This window comes from Lynx rufus, unplaced genomic scaffold (genome assembly GCF_022079265.1).
Source record: "Lynx rufus isolate CCGP_SWC_20201006 ecotype Redwood Valley unplaced genomic scaffold, mLynRuf1.p SCAF_11, whole genome shotgun sequence".
NCBI lineage: Eukaryota > Metazoa > Chordata > Mammalia > Carnivora > Felidae > Lynx > Lynx rufus.
The window spans coordinates 36,720,709-36,746,646 of NW_025814825.1; the positions used below are offsets into that span (position 1 = coordinate 36,720,709).

Below are 25,938 nucleotides of genomic sequence, written 5' to 3' on the forward strand. Positions count from 1 at the left end.
ATTTGTTGCTGAGCCCCTCAAGTGACATTTTCATTTCAGTTATACTTTTCAACTCTACAATGGAAAAGTTCTAGAATTAAAAGTTCGTTTCACAACTTCTGTCTATTCATACTCTCTATTTGGTTGAAACATATTTACTTTCCTTTTGTTCTTTAAACATGGTTTCATTAAAGTCTTTGCTTAGAAAATCCAATGCCTGGGCTTTCTCAGGATTTCTGTTGACTGCTTTTTCCCCTGTGTATGGGCCATATTTTTTTCTTTGCATAACCTTGTACTTTTTTTTGAAAACAGAACACTTAAAATATTATAATGTGGCAACTCTGAAAATCAGATTGTCCATCCCCTCCTCCGTCCCAGGGTTTGTTTTTATTGCTGCTTGTTGTAGTTGTTTATCTAGTAACTTTTCTGAACTAATTTTGTAAAGTCTGTATTCTTTGTCATGTGTGGCCACTGAAGTATCTGTTATGTTAGCTTAATGGTCAGCTAACGATTGGACAGAGATTTCCTTAAACACACAGAATGGAAAAGCACCCAGAATGTTTGCCAGGGACTGTGTTTTTGTGGTGCATCTCCCAACACTCAGCCAGCCAGTTTTCAACTCTGCCTTAGCCTCCACTACTTTGATAGAGCCTCCAGGTTAGTCAGAGATGACAGTTTTGGGGCTTCTCAGGGCTTTGGTTAGCACACACACAGCCCTGACCATTCATGTTTGTCTTCTAGATTCCTAGGAATATGTGGTAACTTTACGGAGCCCTTAAGGACATCTCATTTCCCAGCTGTCCTCCCTAGCTTTTTTGATCAGTCTGTTGATTGCCTCAAATGTTATCTATCACCTCAGGCAGCAGTAACCAAAACATTGGCCTGTTAATGTTTCAACTTTGCCCCTAGGTAGCGGCTTTAGCTCCAGGCAAGCTTCAAGTCAGACAGAACCAGTCTTCCAGGAAGCCACCAGACTAGCCGAAACAAATGATTACAATTCTTTGTGACTGACATCTGTTCTGTTCTGTCTATTGCCAGGAATGGGACTTGTATCTTCAAGGCCACTGCTAACGTCACATTTAAAGGTGAAAGACTGAAAACTTTCCCCTTAAGATCAGGAAGAAGAAAAGATGTGCACTCTCGCAGTTTCTATTACACATAATACTGGTTGTTCTAGTCAGGGCAATTAGGCAAATGAAAGAAAAAACATCCAGATAGGAGAGGAAGATATTAAAAATATCTGTAATTTTAAATGACATGATCTTGTATGTGAGAAATCCTAAGGAATCCACTAAAATTTTTGTAATCAATTCATGAGCTAAGCAAGGGTGCAGAATACAAGATCTATAGAAAAATCAATTCTACTTCCATATGTTAGCAATGAACAATCCTAAGGGAAATTGAGGAAAAAAGATCCCATTTATAGTGTCATCTAAAGGAATAAAAATAGATTTGGCAAAAGAATTGCAAGACTTCTACCCTGAAACTGTAAGTCATTGTTGAAAGAAATTAAAGAAGACCTATATAAATGTAGAGACATCCTATGTTCATGAATTGGAAGATTTAATATTGTTAAGATGGGAAGATTCCCCAAATTGATCCACAGATTCAATGCAATCCCTGTCAGAATTCCAGCTGCCATTCTTTACAGAAATTGACAAACTGATTCTAAAATTCATGTGAAAATGCAGGGCATTCAGAATAACCAATAGCTAAAACAATTGTGACGAGAAGAATAAAGTTGGAAAACTTATTTTCCCATTTCAAAACTACAAAACTACTGTAATCAAGACCGTTTAGTACTGACATAATAACCATACAGGTCAATGAAATAGAATTGAGAGTCCAGAAATAAACCCATATATTTACGGTCAATTGATTTTTGACAAGAAAGCCAAGGCATTTCAGTGTGGGAAGAATAGTCTTTTAACAAATGTTCCTGGGACAACTGGATATCCATGTGCAAAAGAATGCATTTGTAAACCTACCTTGTATCATACATAAACTCAAAATGGATCACTACATGTTAGAGATAAAACTATAAAAATAATTAGAAACGTAGCTGTAAATCTCTGTGACCTTAGGTTATAGTTTCTTAAATAAGACACCAAGAACACAGCAATCAAAGTAGATAAATTGGAATTCATTAAAATGAAAAAATTGGGTTTCAAAGAACTCAAGAAAGTGAAAAGAAAACTCATAGAATGGAAGAAAATATTTTCAAATCACATATCTAATATGGGAAATGTACCCAAAATATATTAAAATGATTGTGATTCAATAAAAAGACAACTCACTTAAAAATGGTCAAAGGATTTGAATAGATATTTCTTCAAAGAAGATACACAAATAACTAATAACCACATGAATATATGCTTAACCTTTTTAGTCATTAGGGAAATGTAAATCAAAACCACAGTGAGATAGAACTTCACACTCTTTAAAATAGGAATAATCAAAAAGACACAAGTACTGGTGAGAATGTGGTAAAACTGAAACTCTCATACATTGTTGGTCAGAATTTAAAATGGTGCTTTGGAAAATAGTTGGGCATTCCTGAAACTGTTAAATATCATTACCACATGACATAGCAATTCCATTTCTAGATATAAACCCAAAAGAAATGAAAACATTCACTCAAAAACTTGTACATAAGTGTTTAGAGTGGTATAATCCATAACAGCCAAAAAGTGGAAAACAGCTCAAATGTACTCAACTGATGAACGAAAAACAAAATATGGTATATCTGTATTATATATTATTTAGAGATAAAAAGAAATGGAGTACTGGTACCTACTATAGCATGGATGAACCTTGAAAACATGCTACATGAAAGAAGCCAGTCACAAAGGGCACGCATATGGTATGATTCCATTCCTATGAAATGTTAAGAGTATGCAAGTTTATAGAGACATAATAGCTTAGAAGTGAATTATGATGGGGATTGATGGAGAATGGAGAGTGTCTGCTTATGGGTATAGAGGTTTGGTTTCCTGTTTGGTTTTGTTTTGTTTTTAGAGCAAGTGCGAGAGGGGCAGGGAGAGAGAGAGAGAATCCCAAGCAAGCTCTACCCTCAGCACAGAGCCTGACATGGGGTTTGATGCCAGGACCCTGTGATCATTAGCTGAGCTGAAATCAAGAGTTGGACGCCAAACCAACTGTGCCACCCAGGTGCCCCTGGAATTTCTTTTTGATGTGACAGTGTTCTAAACAGATTGTGGTAATGGTTGCACAGGTCTGAATGTATAAAACCCACTGAATCATATAATTTTAAGTGGGTAAATTTTATAGTATGTGAATTATATCTCAATAATGCCATTAAAATTATCAACTAGTAAAAGTTGGTTAACCATTAGAAAGGGGAAATTGGATGCTAAGGAATATAGAAATGGCAAATGTAGAAATTACTATTATTTTTAAGAGTGAGAAAGAATAAACAAGAAAGAAACTAAGCACTTAGAATAGGACTACCCAACCCTTATTCTGAGATTCAGACCTTTTTGAGGAGGTTGTAGCTACCACAGGTACATTCAGCTGGCCAATAATAAAGATGGTGCTGGTCTTAGCTGGTCTGTAGGCAGTAGCTGTGAAACTCATTGGAGGGTGCTGGTCAGCTAGAGCTCCTCTGTTGTAAACAATCTGCTGAGCATTATAGAAACTCACTGGCAGGTGCTGCCAGCCTTTTACTGGTCCACAGGAAGCTGCCCCACTGAGTGGCAGAGAAACTCACTAGAGGGTGTGGTCAAGGTGGATCCTACTAGGTGGCTAAGAGAAATTTGCTAGTGAGCACTGGTGGGCTAGAGCGAGTTAGCAGAAACTGGCCTGTGGGGCAGCAGAAAAACTCAGTGGATGATATCACAAACCAGAACTGGAACTGCTATGTGGTTGAGAAACTCACTAAACAGTGATTGTCACTGGGCATCCCTAATCCACTGATGGGAAAAATCACAATGGAACTAGGAAGGAACCACCAGTGAACTTCTTAGGGATACTTGTTACCCTCTTACCAGTGCATTTTTCTTTCTTTCTTTCTTTCTTTCTTTCTTTCTTTCTTTTCTTTCTTTTCTTTCTTTTATGTTTATTTTTGAAGGAGAGAGAGACAGAGGGTGAGTGGAGGAGGGGCAGAGAGCAAGGGAGACACAGAATCCAAAACGGGCTCCAGACTCTGAGCTGTCAGCACAGAGTCCAACGCGGGGCTCGAATTCATGAACCACAGGATCATGACCTGAGCCAGTCAGACACTTAATCAACTGAGCCACCCAGGCGCCCCTTACCAGTGCATTTCTGATGGCCTTGGTGAACACACTTGTTTCCTGGAACATAATTTTCTGGTGGGTCTTCTGCCCTTCATACATCTACTCTGGCATGCTTACTTCCCTGAGTCTTAATTTCCGTCTCCACTATCTTTCATAGCAATTCAGACATTTTAGCCTCAATCAGTAAAGGCAATCACTTTCTCTAGTCTCGCAGGAGCCACCCAGTGAATTTGCACCACCTCCTATGGGTCTTGCCAGGGTGTTAAATTCTGTATCCTGAGAAGTGCCCTTAAGTTAATAAATTATTTCTTATCTAGTCTTATATTCTGGCTCGTTTGCTCAAGAATTCTCAAAATCTAGTCCTATGGTACTCCCTCAGCTCTTGCCAGTTTGTGGTGCCTAATTCTTTAATCCCCTTCAGGGTTTTTTCTTTTCTTCCCTCAGCAGGCCTAGCACATCCATAGCTGGTTCAGGCTGCAATATGACTTTAGTTATTGGTCTAGCAGCCAGGACAGGAGATGGAGCATATCCTAAAGGAAATTTCTGTTGTCGTACAGGGAAGAATCCTCTGCAGTGCCTTCCTACACAGGCGGAGTCATAGTTCTTAATGAGAGGGGTACCTCTGCAAACTCTGAAGGTTTAGAGGATTCTGGAAAACCAAATAATTGTTGGCATTCACAACCAACAACGAATTTACTACCATTCATCACCAGATATACTCACCCCATCTATCAGAGTCCCAGGTTTTTGAACTAGGACTCTGAAACTGGCATAACAGATCTGTCTTGGTTTAGAATTAAATTATCTTTGCAACTCAGGAACTTTATTAAATCCTGAGTTTAGTCTTCAGCTTTTTGTTCTCTCTCACTGCAGGAGATTAGCAATTGGGTTGCTACTTTGTACCAGGCATAGTCCGTGCCTCAAATACCCCCCAAAATGGGGTCCTCACTGCCAGCTGGGTGGTGAGTAATCTAGTGGTGAGTAATCTTACTGCCTACTTTCTTGGATTACTAATACTAATTCTGTCAGTTTGGTTTTCTAGGGAGAAGATGCTGAGTTTGGAGTGCAAGAGGTTTCTGAGCAGTAATGCCTGGGAAAAATTAAAGGGGAGAGAACAAGACTGAGTAAAAAAAGCCTTGAAACCATAGTACAGACACTGGTGAAAGAAAAGAGTTTGTGAGTGGAAGTAGAATTGGGTATAGAAAGCCTCAGACTGCCATGCATTGCTGATAAAGTCAGCCAACTCAATGAATGTATTAGGTCAAAGACTTTCTATTAGAGGAGTACCATGTTGAGCAGAAATGGCAAGACTGAAGACTGTCTAGGGAGAGCATCAACTTGACTCAAAACCCAAGGCAGATTTTATTTTATTTTTTTAAATTAAATTTATTTAATTTACGTCCAAGTTAGTTAACTTATAGTGCGACAATGATTTCATGGGTAGGTTCCTTAATGCCCCTTACCATTTAGCCCATTCCCTCTCCCACAACCCCTCCAGTAACCCTCTGTTTGTTCTCCATATTTAAGAGTCTGTTATGTTTTGTCTCCCTCCCTGGTTTTGTACTATTTTTGCTTCCTTTTCCTTATGTTCATCTGTTTTGTGTCTTAAAGTCCTCATATGAGTGAAGTAATATGATATTTGTCTTTCTCTGACTAATTTTGCTTAGCATAATACCCTCTAGTTCCATCCATCTTACAAATGGCAAGATTTCATTCCTTTTGATTGCAGTGTAATACTCCATTGTATATATATATATACCACTTCTTTATCCATTCATCCATCGGTGGTCATTTGGGCTCTTTCCATACGTTGGCTATTGTCAGTAGTGCTGCTATAAACATTGGGGTGCATGTGTCCCTTCGAAACAGCATACCTGTATCCTTTGGATAAATACCTAGTAGTGCAGTTGCTGGGTCGTAGAGTAGTTCTATTTTTAGTTATTTGAGGAACCTCCATACTGTTTTCCAGAGTGGCTGCACCAGTTTTCATTCCCACCAGCAGTGCAAAAGAGATCCTCTTTCTCCGTACGCTCGCCATCATCTGTTGTTGCCTGAGTTGTTAATGTTAGCCATTCTGACTGGTATGAGGTGGTATCTCATTGTGGTTTTGCTTTGTATTTCCCTGATGATGAGCGAGTGATGTTGAGCATTTTTTCATGTGTCGGTTGGCCATCTGGATGTCTTCTTTGGAGAAGTGTCTATTCATGTCTTTTGCCTATTTCTTCACTGGATTATTTGTTTTTTGGGTGTTGAGTTTGATAAGTTCTGTATAGATTTTGGATACTAACCCTTTATCTGATATGTCGTTTGCAAATATCTTCTCCCATTCTGTCGTTGCCTTTTAGTTTTGCTGATTGTTTCCTTCGCTGTGCAGAGGCTTTTTATTTTGATGAGGTCCCAATAGTTCATTTTTGGCTTTTGTTTCCCTTACCTCCAGAGACATGTTGAGTAAGAAGTTGCTGCGGCCAAGATCAAAGAGGTTGTTGCCTGCTTTCTCCTGGAGGATTTTGATGGCTTCCTGTCTTACATTGAAGTCTTTCATCCATTTTGAGTTTATTTTTGTGTATGGTGTAAGAAAGTGGTTGAGGTTCATTTTTCTCCATGTCACTGTCCAGTTAGTTGTTCCAGCACCACTTGTTGAAGAGACTGTCTTTATTCCATTGGGTTTTCTTTCCTGCTTTGTCAAAGATTAGTTAGCCATATGTTTGTGGGTCCATTTCTGGGTTCTCTATTCTGTTCCATTGATCTGAGTGTCTGTTTTTGTGCCAGTACCATACTGTCTTAATGACTACAGCTTTGTAACACAGCTTGAAGTCCAGGATTGTGATGCCTCCTGCTTTGGTTTTCTTTTTCAAGATTGCTTTGGCTATTCGGGGTCTTTTCTTGGTTCCATACAAATTTTAGGATTGTTTGTTCTAGCTCTGTGAAGAATGCTGGTGTTATTTTGATAGGGATTGCATTGAAGATGTAGATTGCTTTCGGTAGTATTGACATTTTAACAATATTTGTTCTTCCTATCCAGGAGCATGGAATATTTTTTTCATTTTTTTGTGTCTTCTTCTATTTCTTTCATAAGCTTTGTATAGTTTTCGGTGTATAGATTTTTCACCTCTTTGGTTAGATTTATTCCTAGGTATTTTATGGTTTTGGTGCAGTTGTAAATGGGATCGATTCCTTGATTTCTCTTTCTGTTGCTTCATTGTTGGTGTATAGGAATGCAACAGATTTCTGTGCAGTGATTTTATATCCTGCAACATTGCTGAATTCATGGATCAGTTCTAGCAGTTTTTTGGTGGAATCTTTTGGATTTTCCATATAGAGTATCATGTCATCTGCGAAGAGTGAAAGTTTGACCTCCTCCTGGCTGATTTGGATGCCTTTTATTTCTTTGTGTTGTCTGATTGCAGAGGTTAAGACTTCCAATACTCTGTTGAATAACAGTGGCAAGAGTGGACATCCCTGTCTTGTTCCTGACCTTACAGGAAAAGCTCTCAATTTTTCCCCATTGAGGATGATATTAGGGTTGGGTCTTTCATATATGCCTTTTATGATCTTGAGGTGTCATCCTTCTATCCCTACTTTCTTGAGGGTTTTTATCAAGAAAAGATGCTGTATTTTGTCAAATACTTTCTCTGCATCTATTGAGAAGATCATGTGGTTCTGTCCTTTCTTTTATTGATGTGATGAATCACATTGATTGTTTTGCAGATATTGAACCAGCCCTGCATCCCAGGTATAAATCCCACTTGGTCGTTGTGAATAATTTTTTAAGGTATTATTGGATCCGGTTGGCTAATATCTTGTTGAGGATTTTTGCAACCATGTTCATCAGGGAATTTGGTCTATAGTTCTCCTTTTTAGTGGGGTCTTTGTCTGGTTTTGGTATCAAGGTAATGCTGGCTTCATAGAAAGAGTTTGGATGTTTTTCTTCCATTTCTATTTTTTGGTACAGTTTCAAGAGAATAGGTGTTAACTCTTCTTTAAATGTTTGGTAGAATTCTCCTGGAAAGCCATCTGGCCCTGGACTCTTGTTTTTTGGGAGATTTTTGATTACTAATTTGATTTCTTTACTGGTTATGGGTCTGTTCAAATTTTCTATTTCTTCCTGTTTCAGTTTTGGTAGTTTGTATGTTTCTAGGAATTTGTCCATTTCTTCCAGATTGCACATTTTATTGGCATATAATTGCTCATAATATTATCTTATTATTGTTTTTATTTCTGCTGTGTTGGTTGTGATCTCTCCTCTTTCATTCTTGATTTTATTTATTTGGGTCCTTTCCTTTTCTTTTTGACCAGACTGGCTAGTGGTTTATCAATCTTGTTAATTCTTTCGAAGAACCAGCTTCTGGTTTCATTGATCTGTTCTACTGGTTTTGTTTTGTTTTGTTTTGTCTTTTGGTTTTGGTTTTGATGCCATTGATTTTTGCTCTAATCTTTATTATTTCCTGTCTTCTGCTGGTTTTGGGTTTTATTTGCTGTTCTTTTTCCAGCTCTTTAAGGTGTAAGGTTAGGTTGTGTATCTGAGATTTTTCTTCCTTCTTTAGGAAGGCCTGAATTGCTATATACTTCCCTCTTATGACTGCTTTTGCTACGTCCCAGAGATTTTAGGCTGTGGTGTTATCATTTTCATCGGCTTCCATGTACTTTTAAATTTCCTCTTTAACTTCTTGGTTCACCCATTCATTCTTTAGCAGGATGTTCTTTAGTCTCCAAGTATTTGTTACCTTTCCAAATTTTTTCTTGTGGTTGATTTTGAGTTTCATAGCGTTGTGGTCTGACAATATGCATGGTATGATCTCAATCTTTTTGTACTTGTTGAGGGCTGATTTGTATCCCAGTATGTGATATATTCTGGAGAACATTCCATGTACACTGGAGAAGAATGTATATTCTGCTGCTTTAGCATGAAATGTTCTGAATAGATCTTTTAAGTCCATCTGGTCCAGTGTGTCATTCAAAGCCATCGTTTCTTTGTTGATTTTGTGTTTAGGTGATCTGTCCATTGTTGTAAGTGGGGTGTTGAAGTCCCCTACTATTATAGTATTATTATCAATGAGTTTCTTTATGTTTGTGATGCATTGATTTATATATTTGGGTTCCTCCACATTTGAAGCATAAATGTTTACAATTTTTAGGTCTTCTTGGTGGATAGACACCTTAATTATGATATAATGCATTCTTCATCTCTTATTACAGTCTTTATTTTAAAGTCTAGATTGTCTGATATAAGTACGGCTACTCTGGCTTTCTTTTGTTGACCATTAGCATGATAGATGGTTCTCCATCCCCTTACTTCAATCTGAAGTGTCTTTAGGTCTAAAGTGGGTCCCTTGTAAATAGCATATAGATGGATCTTGTTTTCTTATCCATTCTGTTACCCTATGTCTTTTGATTGGAGCATTTAGTCCATTGACGTTTAGAGTGAGTACTGAAAGATGTGAATTTATTGCCATTATGTTTCTTGTAGATTTGAAGTTTCTGGTGGTATTCTCTGGTCCTTTCTAGTCTTTGTTGCTTCTTTCTTTCTTTCTTTCTTTCTTTCTTTCTTTCTTTCTTGTCTTTTCTACCCTCAGAGATTCCCCCTTAAAATTTCTTGCAGGGCTGGTTTAGTGGTCACGAACTCCTTTAATTTTGTTTGGGAAACTTTTTTTTTTTAATTTTTTTTTTTCAACGTTTATTTATTTTTGGGACAGAGAGAGACAGAGCATGAACGGGGGAGGGGCAGAGAGAGAGGGAGACACAGAATCGGACGCAGGCTCCAGGCTCTGAGCCATCAGCCCAGAGCCCGATGCGGGGCTCGAACTCACGGACCGCGAGATCGTGACCTGGCTGAAGTCGGACGCTTAACCGACTGCGCCACCCAGGCGCCCCTGTTTGGGAAACTTTTAATCTCTCCTTCTGTTTTGAATGACAGCCTTGCTGGATAAAGAATTCTTGGCTGCATATTTTTCCAATTCAGCACATTGAATATATCCTGTCACTCCTTTCTGGCCTGCCAAGTTTCTGTGGATAGGTCTGCTGCAAACCTGATCTGTCTTCCCTTGTAGGTTAAGGACTTTTTTTCCCTTGCTGCTTTCATGATTCTTTCCTTGCCTGAGTATTTTGTGAAGTTGACGATGATATGCCTTGTTGATGGTCGGTTTTTGTTGAATCTAATGGGAGTCCTCTGTGCTTCCTGGATTTTGATGTCTGTGTCTTTCCCCAGGTTAGGAAAGTTTTCCCCTATGATTTGCTCACATAACCCTTCTACCCCTTTTCCTCTCTCTTCATCTTCTGGGACCCCTATGATTCTGATGTTGTTCCTTTTTAATGAGTCACTGATTTCTCTAATTCTTAAATCATGCTCTTTTGCCTTAGACTCCCTCTTATTTTCTGCTTCATTGTTCTCCAGAAGTTTGTCCTCTATATTGCTGATTCACTGCTTTGCCAAGGTAGATTTTAAAGGAACTAACAGTTGAAGGTTGTCAGCAAATTGCATTCTTCACAGCTGAAAGCCAAGTTTTTTCTTAATGGGAGAGCCAAGGAGTACACCTCCACACTGCCACCCTGGGGTAATGTCAAGTAGTGTGACATTCATGTCTCTGGAGTCCCAGAGGGGAGGAGAAGAAGAACAGGCAAAATATTTGAAGGAGTAATGATTGAATTTTTTCCTAAATTTTATGAAAACTATAAATCCCAACATCCAAGAAGCAACATGAAGCTCAAGCAGAAAAAGAACAACAACAACAACAACAAAAAACCATACCAAAACACATCATAATCACATCCTCATAATCACAAGTGATAAAAAGAAAATGTGAAGAGTGGCTTGAGAAGAAAGAACATACTTTACATATTAGGAATCAAAGATAGAATTACTGCAGACTTATCATCAGAAGCTACATAAGCCAGAAGACAGTGGAATGATATATACAAGGTACTGAAAGGAAAAAGAAGTCATCCTTGAATTCTTTAGCAAAATTATTCTTCAAAAAGATAAAGACTTCACATGAGAGAAATCTAAAATAAGTCATCACCAGAAAAATTGCACTATCTTAAATGTTACGAAAAACTCTTCAGGTGAAAAGAAAATGATGCCAGATGGATATTTATCTACACAAAGGAATTAAGAGCACTGGAAATGGTGAGTATATGAATAAATATAAAAGACTTTCCCTTCTTTGTTTAGGTTCTTTTAAGGAGAATTAAACATTTAAGGCAAAAAATAACATTGTGTTTATAGTATGTAGAACTAAAATGTATAACAGTAGCACAAAGTCAGGGAAAGGGAAGTGGAGATACACTATTGTACTTGAAGATAGATTGTGATAAGTAAATGATGTATATTGTAAACACTAGAACAGTGATTAAAAAGAACAAAGAAATATAGCTAATAAATCAATAGTGAAGCTAGAATAGATTTAAAAAGAAGTTCAACCCACTAGAAGGCAAGGAAAATGGAAGAGGAAAAATATGCAGGATAATTTAGAAAACAAATAGAGATAGTAGATTTAAGCCCAATCATAATAATAATTACATTAAATATAAATGATATAAACATTCCCATTAAAAGTTAGAAATTGTTAGGATAAAAATATGTAGACTTGAGAGAAAAAAATAAAACTAGGGATAAAAATATCTGTTCATTAAGAAGATGCAACAATTCTAAAATTCTATGCACATAATACAAAAGCTTCAAAATATATGGGCCAAAAGTGACAGAATTAGAAAGAGAAATTCACAAATCCACAATTATAGTTAGATATTTCAACTCTCTCTCTCAGTAGTTGATAGAACAACTAGGCAAAAAAAAATTAGATTAGTAAGGACATAAAAGACTTGAGCAACAATACCAAACAACTTGAGCTAAATGACATTTATAGAACACTCCATCCTGTACCTTCTTTACAAGTATATATGGGACATCCACTAGATCATTCCAATTTTCAATAAATTTAAAAGAATTGAACTCATGCAGACTGTATTTTCTGTCTACAACAGAATTCAATTGGAAATAAATCTCAGAAAAAGATTTGGAAAGTCACCAGATATTCAGAAATTAAATAGCACTTTCCTGATCAACCAATAGTTTAAAGAAAAAAAAATCACAATGGAAATTTGAAAATGTTTTGAAGTTAATGAAACTGAGAAAACTGTATTAAAATTTGTGGGATGTTTTAAAGCTGTGCTTGGATGGAACATTTCAGCTTTAAACAGTTATATTAGAAAATAATAAAGGTTTAAACTGAATTATGTAAGCTTCCATCCTAGAAAGCATGTAAAGAAGAGCAAATTAAACCCAAAATAAGTAGAAGGAAGGAAATAATAAAGGAATCTGTGAAAGTCAATGAATAGAAAACAGACAATAGAGAAAATTAATGAAAACAAAACTTGGTTCTTTGGAAAGAATATAAAAATGATAAACCTTTAGCTGGACTGAAAAAAATAAGAAGATATATATTACCAACATCAGGACTGAAAGAAGGGACATTATTACAGACCTCAGAAGGATTATATGAGAATATTAGTATCAAGTTTATGTAAATTTGGCATTCTATTTGAATTAGATAAATTCTTTTGAAGACATGAATTAACAAAATACATAGAATAAATAGAAAATCTCAATAGCCTATATCTATTCAAGAAATTGCTTTCATAATTAAAAACCTTCACACAAAGAGAACACCAGCCCAGATGCCTTCCTGGTGAATTCTATCAAACATATTAGGAAGCAATAGTATCGGTAATATACAAATTCTTTCAGAAAGTAGAAAAGAGAACATTTTTATGTCATTTATGAGGTGATCATTCCCCTAATACTAAAACCTGACAAAGACATTATAAGAAAACGTCCTTTATGAATGTATATGCAAAAATACTTAACACTGTATTAGCAAATCAAATCCAGCAATATATAAAATGGACAATATATCATGATTAAGTAGTTTGCTTACTCCAGGGAAGCAAAATAATATATTCACAATACATGTATTTGTCAAGGGAGTTATATCCAGAATATATAATATATTCATAGAAATTAATAAAAAGAAGACAAACAACCCTTTATTTATTTATTTATTTAACAGAGAGTGTGTGTGTGTGAGTAGGGGAAGGGCAGAGAAAGAGGGAGAAAGAATCTTAAGCAGGGTCTATGCTGAGCCTGATGCAGGGCTTGATCCCATGATCCTAGGAACATGACCTGAGCCAAAATCAAGGGTCAGGTGCTTAACTAACTGAGCCACCAGGCGCCCCTTTTGTTTCTTTGTTTATTTTTTTGACAACCCAATTTTTCAAATGGGCAAAAGATTTGAACAGACCTTTAAAAAAAGGAAAATATATACACATGAAAAGATGTTCAATATCACTAGTCATCAAGAAAATTCAAATTAAAGCCATAGTGAAATACTATTATATACCTGCTAGAATGATTAAAATGAAAATACCTATAATGTTAAGTGCTGTGTAGAGTGTGGAGAAGCATAACTCTTATATATTGTTGATGTCACTGTAAAATGGTGCATCCACTTTGGAAAACACTTTGGCAGTTTCTTACAAAGTTAAACACGCACTTTCTGTGTGACTCAGGATTACTACTCCTAGGCATTTATTTACTTAAGAGGAACTAAAACATATGTTCACATAAAGTCTTCCACACAAATGTTCATAGAAACTTCAATCATTTCAAAACCAGAAACAATCAAATTCCATCAATGAATGAATAGAAAAACAAATTGATGTATATCCATATATTGGCAAACTAGCCGTAGAAAGAAACAACTAGTGATACACATAATGGTATGGGTGAATCTCAAAAACATTGTGCCGACTTCCAAGTCCTGGAGTATCTTTTTCTGGTGTTTCCTTCCTTTTCCTTCTTGGTCCATTCATACTAGGCTGGAACCTCAGCACTTCAAGGCCTAGGTTAGCCCAATGGCCACTCTGTCTGCCTCCAGCCTTTCAATTTTCAACTGTACCTTGTCAGAACAATCTTCATAAAACACCACTTCCTTATGTCATCATAAAAACCAAACAAAAATGTAAAACAACTAGGGTTGTGTTAACATTTAACACAGTTCTTCTAATACCCTAGCCTCCAGAATATTTTCTAAGATTTTTTACCAGACAAATAAAATAAATTTTCCTAAATTTGAGCCCATATGTGAATGTAAGTCTTCTGGCTTGTTCTGATACTCTATTCAATGAATTGCCCTTGAGACTCTTAGAACTATGTGATCAAGAATTAACACAGGTCAGCTCTCCCTATAGACTTTTGTCTTTTGGTCAGAGGCAGTGCCAGTCTTCCAGGTATCCAGGCTTGAAACAGTAGAGTCAGTGGGGACTCATATTTCACCCTATTCCTCTATGCAGTCAGTTAACTTTCCTGTGTTAATCCTTAGACATTTCCTTTACATCTGTTTCTTTATAGGGCTCTGGTCACTGCCAGAGTTTAGGCCTATGTCTTCTCACAATGGCTTTACTGCAATAATCTTCAAATTGTGTCTTTTGCCTTTAGACTTACAGTGGGGTATTTGAGGCTTCAGCTATGTCAATAGCATTTGTTGAGACCTAGTATGTCCTAGGTATTTGTATATATTATTCTCATAAAAAACCCTGCAAGGGAAGTAAGAAAAACAAGTTCATTGAGTACTTTGTTCAAGATTACACGGCTAGTGAAGGACAGAACCAGCAAGATTAAGACATAGGCCTAAGTGGCCCATGTATAGGTAAGAAAAAGATAACAGGTAAAATTTCATTTTTTTTAACATTTTTTCATTTTTGAGAGACAGAGCATGAGTTGGGGAGGGGCAGAGAGAGAGGGAGACACAGAATCCAAAGCAGGCTCTAGGCTCTATGCTATCAGCAGAGCCCTATGCAGGGCTCGAACTCACGAACCGGGAGATCATGACCCGAGCCGAAGTCGGACGCTTAACCGACTGAGCAACCCAGGTGCCCCATAACAGATAAAGTTTTAAAGTTCTGCGTTTGTCTAGGGGGAAAAAGGGGGAGATAATACATTGGAGGTAACAGGCAAGTGCTTTTAAGTAGGGACTTTTATTTTACTTACATGATTTTCTCTCCAGGGTTATTCTAATTGTCTGCAATTATTTTGTAAAAGGCGAAAGATTTATTCGATCTGAAGAGAAACCAGAGTATTGTCTGCCATTATTTTAAGTGCATTTATCATCCTGGATAAAAGTTCTATTTGATATTTTTATAAAACGATGACTCCAATTTCAAAAGATACTTGAGTGGCTATTTGGTTGCCTTCAAGGTCTTGAGATTATTTGTGCATTTCATGTGTCTGACATGCATACTGACAGACATACAGCAGACTCAGTGAATGTTGGCTGGTTGAGTGAAAGAATAATAATGAACACTTTCAACTTTTACAACATTTAGTTCACTCATTTAACAAACTCATAAGGTAGGTTGCATTATCATCTCCATTTTACAAATGAGGACACCAAGACACGGAACTTGCCCAAGTTCACACACTCTATTATTGGTGGAGCATGGATTACAAGCAGAGATTGAGGCAACTCACTCTCAAGCCCCTGCATTAAGCCATAGTAGTATCCTGCTTCTTGGCTCATGGGAGAGTTACATCGCTCAGGTTGTTAGTAGAATAGTATATCCATCTTGATGCTTCACATTTTAAGATGTAGGGCAAGGTCCTTAGCCTTGGATCTTTGTACCCATGGTCCATTGACAGGCCCTAGGGGCCCATGTATCTCATGAAATTTGATTAAAGTTTGTGTGTCCCCATAAATGCATATTTCCCTGGGGGCAAAGACCCATACCTCTCATCAAATTCTCGAAGAATTTTGTAATAACTACAAGATTAATCACCATGAACATAAAGAAATATTTGGGAATTTCTTGAGACAAAATTAAAATTATAAATGCCCAAAGATACTTAATAGGTCAGTTTATTTGAAGGATTGTCTACATTTTATTTCTGCAAAGGAGACTTTGGTTAGGGGACTAGAAATTAATATTTATTAGGCACAACTAAATGCCAGGTATTAAACATATATTAGCTTATCTTAGTTCTTGTACCATTACCAAAAAGATGCTGTTTTACAATGTAGAAACTGAGGCTTAGAATGGTAAGACACATACCTGATAACATACTGGTAAGTGGTAGGACTGGGGCACCCAGAGCTAACTCTGAAGCCAATATCACCCCACTTCATGGTTAGACACAGCTGCTAAGTGCCAAGGGCATTTGGTACAACTAACCTTGCTGGGAGACAGGTTTTTAGTGATTTCCTTGCAACCCTGCCTAGAAATAGTCTATCATATGGCATCTTAAATCCATTTTGAAGGACAGAAGTTCAGTCTGGCTTTAAGATCATGTCTCATGTGGCCTCATGTCTCATTTACATCTCTACATTCTGTTCTCTGGGATTCATTCCCGTGTAGGCAAGTTTGTCACAGCTGCAGTGGGAGCGGTTTAGCTCCCAGAGTGCGAGGTGTCTGAACCACTGACCTGGATGACTGGTTAGAGCATACTTCAGGCTCCTTGTGGCCACAGGCCTATGCTTCCCATCTCTGTTGTCCATTTGAATATACAAACAGTCCTCCTCCTACTTCAGCTGCAGTGGACTTTGCAACATCCTTGAAACACAAAACAGGAACTCTAGTGGTTTGTTTCCTTGAGCTGCTATACAATGTTCTTCTCCTTGACTGGTGGCTTTTATTCCACCGCCTGGTTTGCCTGAAAATCTCCCTATGCAAAACCACTTGTTTGTCGAGCACTGCAAATCACAGATACGGCCTTTGAGATCTCTTGAAACTTTTCTAGTCTCATAGAGTAGCCTATACCACCGGTGCAGGAGGGTTCTAGAGAAGTAGGTACGGCCGTCCTGCAGTGTGCTCTTGTAACAGGTGGAAGGGGGAAAGATTGCTGTCTTGGATTGAGTGTTTCTCCAGCTTTGGAGAGAAGTGGATCCTCAGCAGAGACTGGCTTAGCTCCCAGAAATTCTCCCAGTCTCTGCTCCAAGAAACCTACCCTAGCAGTGCTGAGTATCAGTCGACTGGATTAGGATGATCTCATGGCTATGCTCCTTCACCTGGCTGGAATAGGCTACCTGGGGGAACAGAGTGGGGGCGGATCAGAAGAGGATGTTGTGGAGCCAGGATCATCGTGGTAGCAGAAGGAATTAGTGAACATTTACTTAAGTAGAAAAGCATTCCATATAACACTGAGGAAAACTAAAACAGAAACCTCATACTTCACACTACAAATGGATGATTTGTTTTACAAAAGATAAATCCAGTTTTCTTTAAATTGTGAATTATCTCTGCTAACATTCTAAATGATTCTATTGTTTTCCTAAAAGGAGAAAAAAAACCTTTCCAAGTAAAATTTCCAAAGCCCATTTATATTTGATTTTATTGTCAAAAATGTGTATAGATTGTTTCCTAGGACTACCATAAGAAAGTACTACAAATTGGGTGACTTAAAAGAAATAAAACAGATATTCATTGTCTCCCAGTTCTGGAGGGCTAGAAATCTGAAATCAAGGTGTCAGCTTGGCCACGTTCCATCTGAAACCCTTGGGGGAATCTTTCCTTGCCTCTTCCTATCTCCTGGGGGCTTACTGGCAATCTTCAGCACTCCTAGGCTTGTAGATGTATCACTCCAGTCCTCTGTCTTCACATGGCATTCTCCCTGGGCATCTCTTCATATAGTCTTCTCTCTGTGCATGTCTGGGTCTGTGAATTCCACCTTTGTATAAGGACAGGTGGATTGGGGCCCACCCTAATAGCCTCATCTTAATTTGACTACATCTGTAAATACCTCTTTAGGTCATATTTTGAGGTACATTTAGGGGTAGGATTTCAACATATTTTTTTGGGGGGGGACAATTCAACCCATTATGACAGCTAAAAATGCTATTATATGAAAGCATATGACATTTAAAAAATACAGTTATCTTTACAAATGAGTCTGTGTGTTACTCTGAAATATTGCCTTCTAACCTTTCAAAATCTTTTCAGAGGTTGCTGTCTTATTCAGTGATCAAGTGTATTCCTCACGTAATTTATTAGATTTATCTTAATTAGCTGCCTTATCATTTAAGTGCTGCCTAAAAAGTATGTAGTAGAATAAAAAGCTTTGATATGACAAAATATATTACATTTCTGGGATGATCTAAGGCCTTGGATGTGACTGTTCATAATGGTATCTATTTTATTCCTTAGTGTTCATCAATGTCTGCTTTTCTGCCCTTGTTCTGTGCGATGTTTCCCTAGGCTTTTAGTCTGGTTTTGCTCTCACCCCACTTGGAATCTCAAATCAAGCTTAGGGGTCCATTTAATAGACATGCAGATCAAAGAGGGTATAATCAAAGAGGGTAGACCAAAGCTAACAACCTAATCATGGACAAGAACTTCTAGAAAGTTCATATCTGTATACATCTCCCATGGTTGGGAGCACTCACAAAACGGAATATTACATCCCCCTTAATTTGCACTTATAAATATTGTACATTATCTATATCGTATTTTCTACACATTAAAAGTTCAACCAAGACATAATTGTCAAACATTGGCAGTAGGCATTACAGTAGTGTACCAGTGACCATTGTGGTGGCCCAAATTTCCAGCAGCCCTGTTTTAATCCAAGACTATTATTTTCTTATTTTGAAAATAGAGTGTTATTTTCTTACATGACTAAAAAGACTTTACACCTGTTTCTTTTAAATAAAGACATTTATTTAGAGAATTTTAGTAGCATGATAACGCAACCTCACCAAATATTCACAGTTCATCAGGTCAGACAGTAGAACAAGTCCGCGTGAGCTTCTTATAAAGATATGGGTGACCACCTCAATAGCTGCCTCCATCTTCTATCTTATTAGTGGATGGTTCATAATCCAAAATATGAAGTTTTGGGGCTTTTTCTCAAAAGTAGAAATAAGGAAAATGTCTGAAGCAATGATGTTGACCTTTTTCAAGAAATCTATGAAACTTTAACTGCATATTTCAATCTTGTCCAATCTTTTGTATTATTCTGATTGTCGATAAGAACCAGAGGCCTATGTTGATGATTCTTGATAATTTCAGCAACACTTCCAAAGTACTAGAGCAAGAAAACATAAATGAATTAAACATTGGAATTCACATTAACTTAGAGCTCTGCTCCTCCCATCTTTTCGCACTTTCTCAAGTTAGTCAAAGTTACTAGGTCTCAGCAGACATTCTACCCAAAAAAGTCTAATTTAACAAAGGGTGGAACACTTGAGGTGGCAGACTCTGGCCTTTCTTATATTCGGTAACATTAAAAACACTGGCAGCCTAAATTAGTGGAACCCCTTAGAGAAATTACTTCATTGAGTTATGATGCAATATTTTAATAGTTTTTTATTTGGTAACAAGTGTAAAACTGTCATCCACTGAGTTTCTCTACATTTTTACAAAACATAGACTATCTGTTATGTTGCATAAATCTTAGATATAAGGACTGATGTAATAAATTAACCCTAGAATTTGGTGTCAGAAGAACTATTTTCCAGATTAATCCATGCTTGTTTTATTTTGTTTTCCTTTTTGAATAAAGAAGCTTTACAAATTCTCATATTTCCATTTCTGCTCTAGCTCCCAGAGCTAATTAATAATTAATTTAGAGGTAATTAATAATGTAATCCATGTCAAGTTCTTGCCATACATATTTATTTTCCCAAATGTTAATTCCTATTGTCTATGGATTTTATTTTTTTATTTTTTATTTTATTTTTTTAACGTTTATTTATTTTTGGGACACAGAGAGACAGAGCATGAACGGGGGAGGGGCAGAGAGAGGGGGAGACACAGAATCGGAAACAGGCTCCAGGCTCTGAGCCATCAGCCCAGAGCCTGACGCGGGGCTCGAACTCACGGACCGCGAGATCGTGACCTGAGCTGAAGTCGGACGCTTAACCGACTGCGCCACCCAGGCACCCCTATTGTCTATGGATTTTAAAATGTTCTTCTGGAAAATTATCAATAGTGGAAAGGAACACAAAATAAATATAACACAGAACAGGAAATGAAATGCATTGATTATAAAAAAGTGCTATGAGCTCACAATCATAAATAAATGCATTTAGAGTCGTTTTCAAAAAAGTAGTTATTGTTTTGTCACACTGCCATAAATTTAGCAATTATTACCAATTGATTTTATTGTATTTTAATTTTTCATATAAAGACAAACATCCAGAATTAAAAGTTTTTAGTTATTTGAATACCTTCTAAATATCTATATATTGAATAAAGTATTCAGAATACTGGTCAACTTTTTCAAATGAAATACCAGTTGTCTTTTAGATAATTGGCTATCTGAATATTAGGTCAGGGAGGAGAGGTAAGAGACAGGGACCTTCAAGTATCTTCAGTTTTTATTTCTTAGCTTTCTCTTCAATCACTCAGCTCTTTGTCAATCGCCAATGAAATCAATGATATTCATTCTGTTTGCTTGGCATAGCATGTTGTTAAACTGAATGCAGTTGGAAGTTAAATTGATGGACGAAAGAACCAGGAAATGGAATAGCACAATCTCTTTTAAGTGGATTCCAAGCAAAAGTGTTCTGAACCCAGGAAACACAGGAGAGAGTTGCTATAACTACGCAAACAAACATCTCAGTCTGTCATTCTAGTCCCTGAATATTTTTGAGTATTTCTTTGTTGGAGTGTTTGGGCATTTGAAATGTTTGAAATATGGAGTTGAGGTGAGTTGAAATGTGTGAAGTAGGGAGCAGAGTTGAGAGTTGAAACATATTGGATGTAGAATTGAGCATAACTTAGTTGCAATTTCCCTTCAGTGCTCTTTTTTTTTTTTTTTTTGTCTATAGTAATTCATTGTTTTTGAGATATTCATACATGGACAGAAAAACAAACTGATAACTCAAAATCCCATGGTCCATAAAATAAAGCAAATAGATATCAAAGCTATAAAATTACTCAATACTGTATCTATATAATGCCAAAACAACTGCATAAAGTAGTTGAACAGTTAATCAATTGGTTTCTTTTTCTACGCAAATATAGGCAAACAGACTTTTCACAATATCCACATGGTTGACATCATGTAACCAAAGTTTTAATTTTCCATTAAGATGTTCAGTATATGGGAGAAATAACCTTTTTATTGTAGATAACTTAAGAGTTTTAATGGACTCTGTCAGCACTTCCAGATACCATTATAATAATATGCTTTTTTTCCCTTTTTTTCTTTTATCTTTTCTTTTTTTTTTTTTTTCTTTTTTTGGTATCTATAGGGTGGATATGTAGGGAGTGATAGTGATAAAGACTCTTTAAGCCAAAAGGAATCACTATTTACCAGAGTTTCCTTAGCAGGACAAGAGAGTCCAGAGTCCCTCTGAGAGTTCAAAATATATGAGAGAGTTTCAGGAGTTCTAAACAGGACAGCTCCCTCACCTACCCTTAACCCTCTTAAAGAAGTATTGGACCATGGCCTGGGGAGGCTTTAGAATGAAACCATCCATCCAAAGTCACTCTGCCCTACTAGGATCACCATCATCTGCTACCAATGATTACTACTGAAGAGCATCTATTTTGAAAGATTTGTCAGATAAAAGTTTCAGTGAGAATGACGTTTTTTTCTGAGTAGGAAAAAGCAGACAGTTCTGTTAAAATTTAACTGGTTTTATTTAAAAAAAAATTTTTTTTAACATTTATTTATTTTGAAACAGAGAGAGAGAGAGAGCATGAACAGGGGAGGGTCAGAGAAAGAGGGAGACACAGAATCTGAAACAGGCTCCAGGCTCTGAGCTGTCAGCACAGAGCCCAACGCGGGGCTCGAACCCACAGACCGTGAGATCATGACCTGAGCGGAAGTCGGACGCTTAACCGACTGAGCCACCCAGGCGCCCCCCCTTTTTTTTTTTAATTTTTTTTTAACATTTATTTATTTTTGAGACAGAGAGAGAGAGAGCATGAACAGGGGAGGATCAGAGAAAGAGGGAGAAAGATTTAACTGGTTTTAAATGATAATGCAATCTATATTTTAAAACCCAAGTTTGGTCTTGATCTATGTTTTGTGTCTTCAGTTTCAGGACTTTTTGCATTTTCTGATTATCTGAGACCTTATTAAAGGCAAAATAAAACCCCAAACTATAAAACTCCTAGAAGAAAACAGGGGAAAATTTTCATGAGATTGTATTTGGCAATGATTTCTTGAATATGGCACCAAAAAACGCAGGCAACAAAACCAAAAATAGACAAATATGACTACATTAAGTTTAAAAACTTCTGTTCATCAATGGTCACAATCAAAAGAGTGAAACGGCAGTTCATAGAATGGGGGAAAATATTTGCAAATCACCTATCTGACAATGGTTTAAAACTTAGAATATATAAAGAACTCCCACAACACAAAACCAAAAGATCAAATAACCCAATTTAAAAATGGGCAAAGGACTTGAATAGACATTTCTTTAGAGATGATATATAAATGAAAAGATGCTCAAAATCACTAATCACCAGAGAAATTCAAATCAAAACCCCAGTAAGATATCACCTCTCACCCATTAAGATAACTACTATTTAAAAATCCCAGAAAATTTCACGTGTTTGGGAGGCATGTGGAAAAGTTGGAGCCCTTGAGCACTGTTGGTAGGATTGTAAAATGAGGTAATCACTACAGAAAACAATATGGAGGCTCCTCAAAAATTTTAAAATAGAACTACCATATGATCCAGCAATCCCACTTCTGGATATATACTTAGAAGAACTGAAAGCAGGGTCTCAAAGACATTTTCATGCCCATGTTCATAGAAGAACTATTTATGAGAGCCATCAACAATAGCCAAAGGTCCATCAACAGATGAACGGATAAACACAATGTGGTATACAATATAATGGAATACTATGCAGCCTCAAAATGGAAAGAAATCTTGTCACGTACTGCACAGCATGGATAAACCTTGAGGATATAATGCTACATGGAATAAGCCAGTCACAAAAGGACAAATATTGTATGATACTGCTTATATTAGGTATCTAAAGCAGTCAAATTCATAGAAATAGAAAGTAGAATGATAATTGCCAAGGACTGGGGGAAAGTGGAAAAGGGGAGTTGTTTTCAATGAACATAGAATTTCAAATATGCAAGATTAAAAGCTCTGGAGATCTGTTTTACAACATTGCAAATATATTTAACATTACTAAACTACACACTTAAAAATGACTAATATGGTAAATTTTAAGATATGAATTTTTTATAATTAAAAAAAGCAAAATAAAGAATATATTTATTGGGGCGCCTGGGTGGCGCAGTCGGTTGAGCGTCCGACTTCAGCCGGGTCACGATCTCGCGGTCCGTGAGTTTGAGCCCCGCGTCGGGCTCTGGGCTGATGGCTCAGAGCCTGGAGCCTGTTTCCGATTCTGTGTCTCCCTCTCTCTCTGCCCCTCGCCCGTTCATGCTCTGTCTCTCTCTGTCCCAAAAATAAGTAAACGTTGAAAAAAAAATTTAAAAAAAAAAAAAAGAAAAAAAAAGAATATATTTATTGACAGAAGACCTTATCGGTTTGTTTTACAAATGCTACTCTCCTGCCTGTAATCAATCAACAAATAAATTCATCATTTAATAAGTATATATCAAATATCCACTAAAGTCAGCTATTCTGTGATTCTGGAACTACAGAGATGAGCAAGACCTAGTTTAGTCCGTGGCCTCATCTAGTGGAGAAGATGACAATTATGACAATTTCTAACAATTCAGATGCTTTCTAACAACTGCTGGGTTCGGAATGGGTATAGTTCTTTCTGAAGGAGTATTGAAAATAAATATTTCTTAACTTGAATTTTTAAATGCTATTTCCTCTGCTTAGATTGTTCTTTCCATTTTTCTCCTTCTCGTCTTTAACTTTCATTTTAGCTGCTCAAATTCAACCCATTACTCCAGGCCAGTACAAGTTTCACTCCCTTTCTGACCATTTATGGATTATTCCAGCCCATATTTCAGGGCTCACTTATAAAAACAAACTGGCTAAGCAGAGGTATGGTAAACATTGAGTTTAGTCTAGATTAAAGAGGGGTTGGACTTTAAATCTGGTTAGTACTCAAGACCTACTGTAATGCTTTTCTCTTGCTGCAGGCCCAAAAGCTCATCCGGGTCCATGGGAATCTAATGTATCAACACAAGTTTCTGCATCTCTTCTGATCCTTCCTTGGTCATCTACTTTTAAATTTTTCTTAATGTTTATTTATTTTTGAGAGAGAGACAGAGCATGAGTGGAGGAGGGGCAGAGAGAGAGGGAGACACAGAATCCGAAGCAGGCTCCAGGCTCGAAGCGGTCAGTACAGAGCCCGACATGGGGCTCGAACTCACGAACCGTGAGATCATGACCTGAGTCAAAGTTGGATGCTCAAGTGACTGAGCCACCCAGGTGCCCCCTTGGTTATCTGCTTTGGTATTTGAGTTGAGATCCTAGTTCTTGACTTAGGAGCTCTGGACACTGACCTTCATTCTTACAACATTAATTCTACTTGACATTTCAACTTTGATTTCTATATTCCTCTGAACCAAAATACTGAATCAGACTGAGTCCACTAAGTAACAGGATAAAGGGACTAAGTGCAGCCTTTACATCATGCAAGTTTATCCTCCTGTCTTCTGTAGATTATGCTGCCAGAACACAGTATTTTACCTTGTACTCTTTTTATGACAGGTATGCAAGCCTCACACCGAGTGCCCTTGCATCCTTTCTCTTCATTTCTAGCACCTAACACACTATGACATCATTGTGCTCAATACATAGTTATAGAGTTGGATTAAAAGAGATGTTACTGACCTCTTCACCATTTTTCTTCCTGCCCAAAGCATACTGCTTTGTTGCTTCGATAAATCGCACAGGGATATTATATACTCGCTTATTAAAGAATACAACTAGTGTATATGGCTGTTTGGAATCATGGCCAGAGCTTTTCCGAATAAGAAATGATCCATCCTGTTTATTAAAAGAAAAACATGATTACGGTGAGTATACTTATGTTTTCACAGGTTATTAATCAGTTCATACCTACATTATATTCAAAATGTAATTATTGAGCTATGTGATTTTCATCATTGATTATAGTTTATTATTTTCCAAGAAAATACTTCAGTAAAATATATACTTACAGAAAATCCGGAGTGAGGTCAAGGCCAGCTTTTTGATGCATGAAATAAGATGTTATATTTATAGATTTAGAAATGTTTAATCTTTAGATTAAGATTAAATAAAAAGGGCACTCTTGAACTAGGAACCATGTCTACAAGTTACCTATGACTAAAAGAAATATGAAACAAATTCCATTTAAAAGTACTATGAGAAGAAAGCAGAAATTGGGAATCAAAACATTTGATGTGATGAGAATTCTCTTCCCCAAAACTTATACTGAAGCAGAAAAAACTGTAACACAACATACCAAATTAATTAAATATTTTATAAAATATTCTAGGCGTGTCTGTCTGGCAGTAGAGCATGAAACTCTTAAAATTGGGGTCGTGAGTTTGAGCCACATGTTGGGTGTAGAGATTACTTAAAATGAATACATAACTTAAAAACTTAAAAAATATTCTATATCAGAAATTCAAAAATTTTGAACAAAAAATGGACAAAAAGCAGAAGGAAGAAATGCAATAAGAGTTCATCAAACTCAGGAAGGAAACTGAAGAGAAAGGCAAATCTGGGTCAGCGATGAAGAAATTACAAGACGCCCAAGGGACAATACC

At 36.9% G+C, this 25,938-nt stretch overlaps 1 protein-coding gene across 2 annotated transcripts in view; it reads right to left on the reverse strand.

The window, feature by feature from the left end:
• Positions 1 to 18,802: 18,802 nt before the first annotated feature.
• BLNK (B cell linker) overlaps positions 18,803 to 25,938 on the reverse strand; it is a 75,991-nt gene continuing 68,855 nt past the window's right edge. For both annotated transcript variants that reach the window (XM_047073221.1, XM_047073220.1), the window contains 2 exons: positions 25,016 to 25,171; positions 18,803 to 19,305 (listed from right to left, as the gene is read on the reverse strand). In XM_047073221.1, the coding sequence (XP_046929177.1) occupies positions 19,186 to 19,305; positions 25,016 to 25,171 (276 nt within the window). In that variant the 3' untranslated portion in view covers positions 18,803 to 19,185. The remainder of the gene's footprint in view (positions 19,306 to 25,015; positions 25,172 to 25,938) is intronic.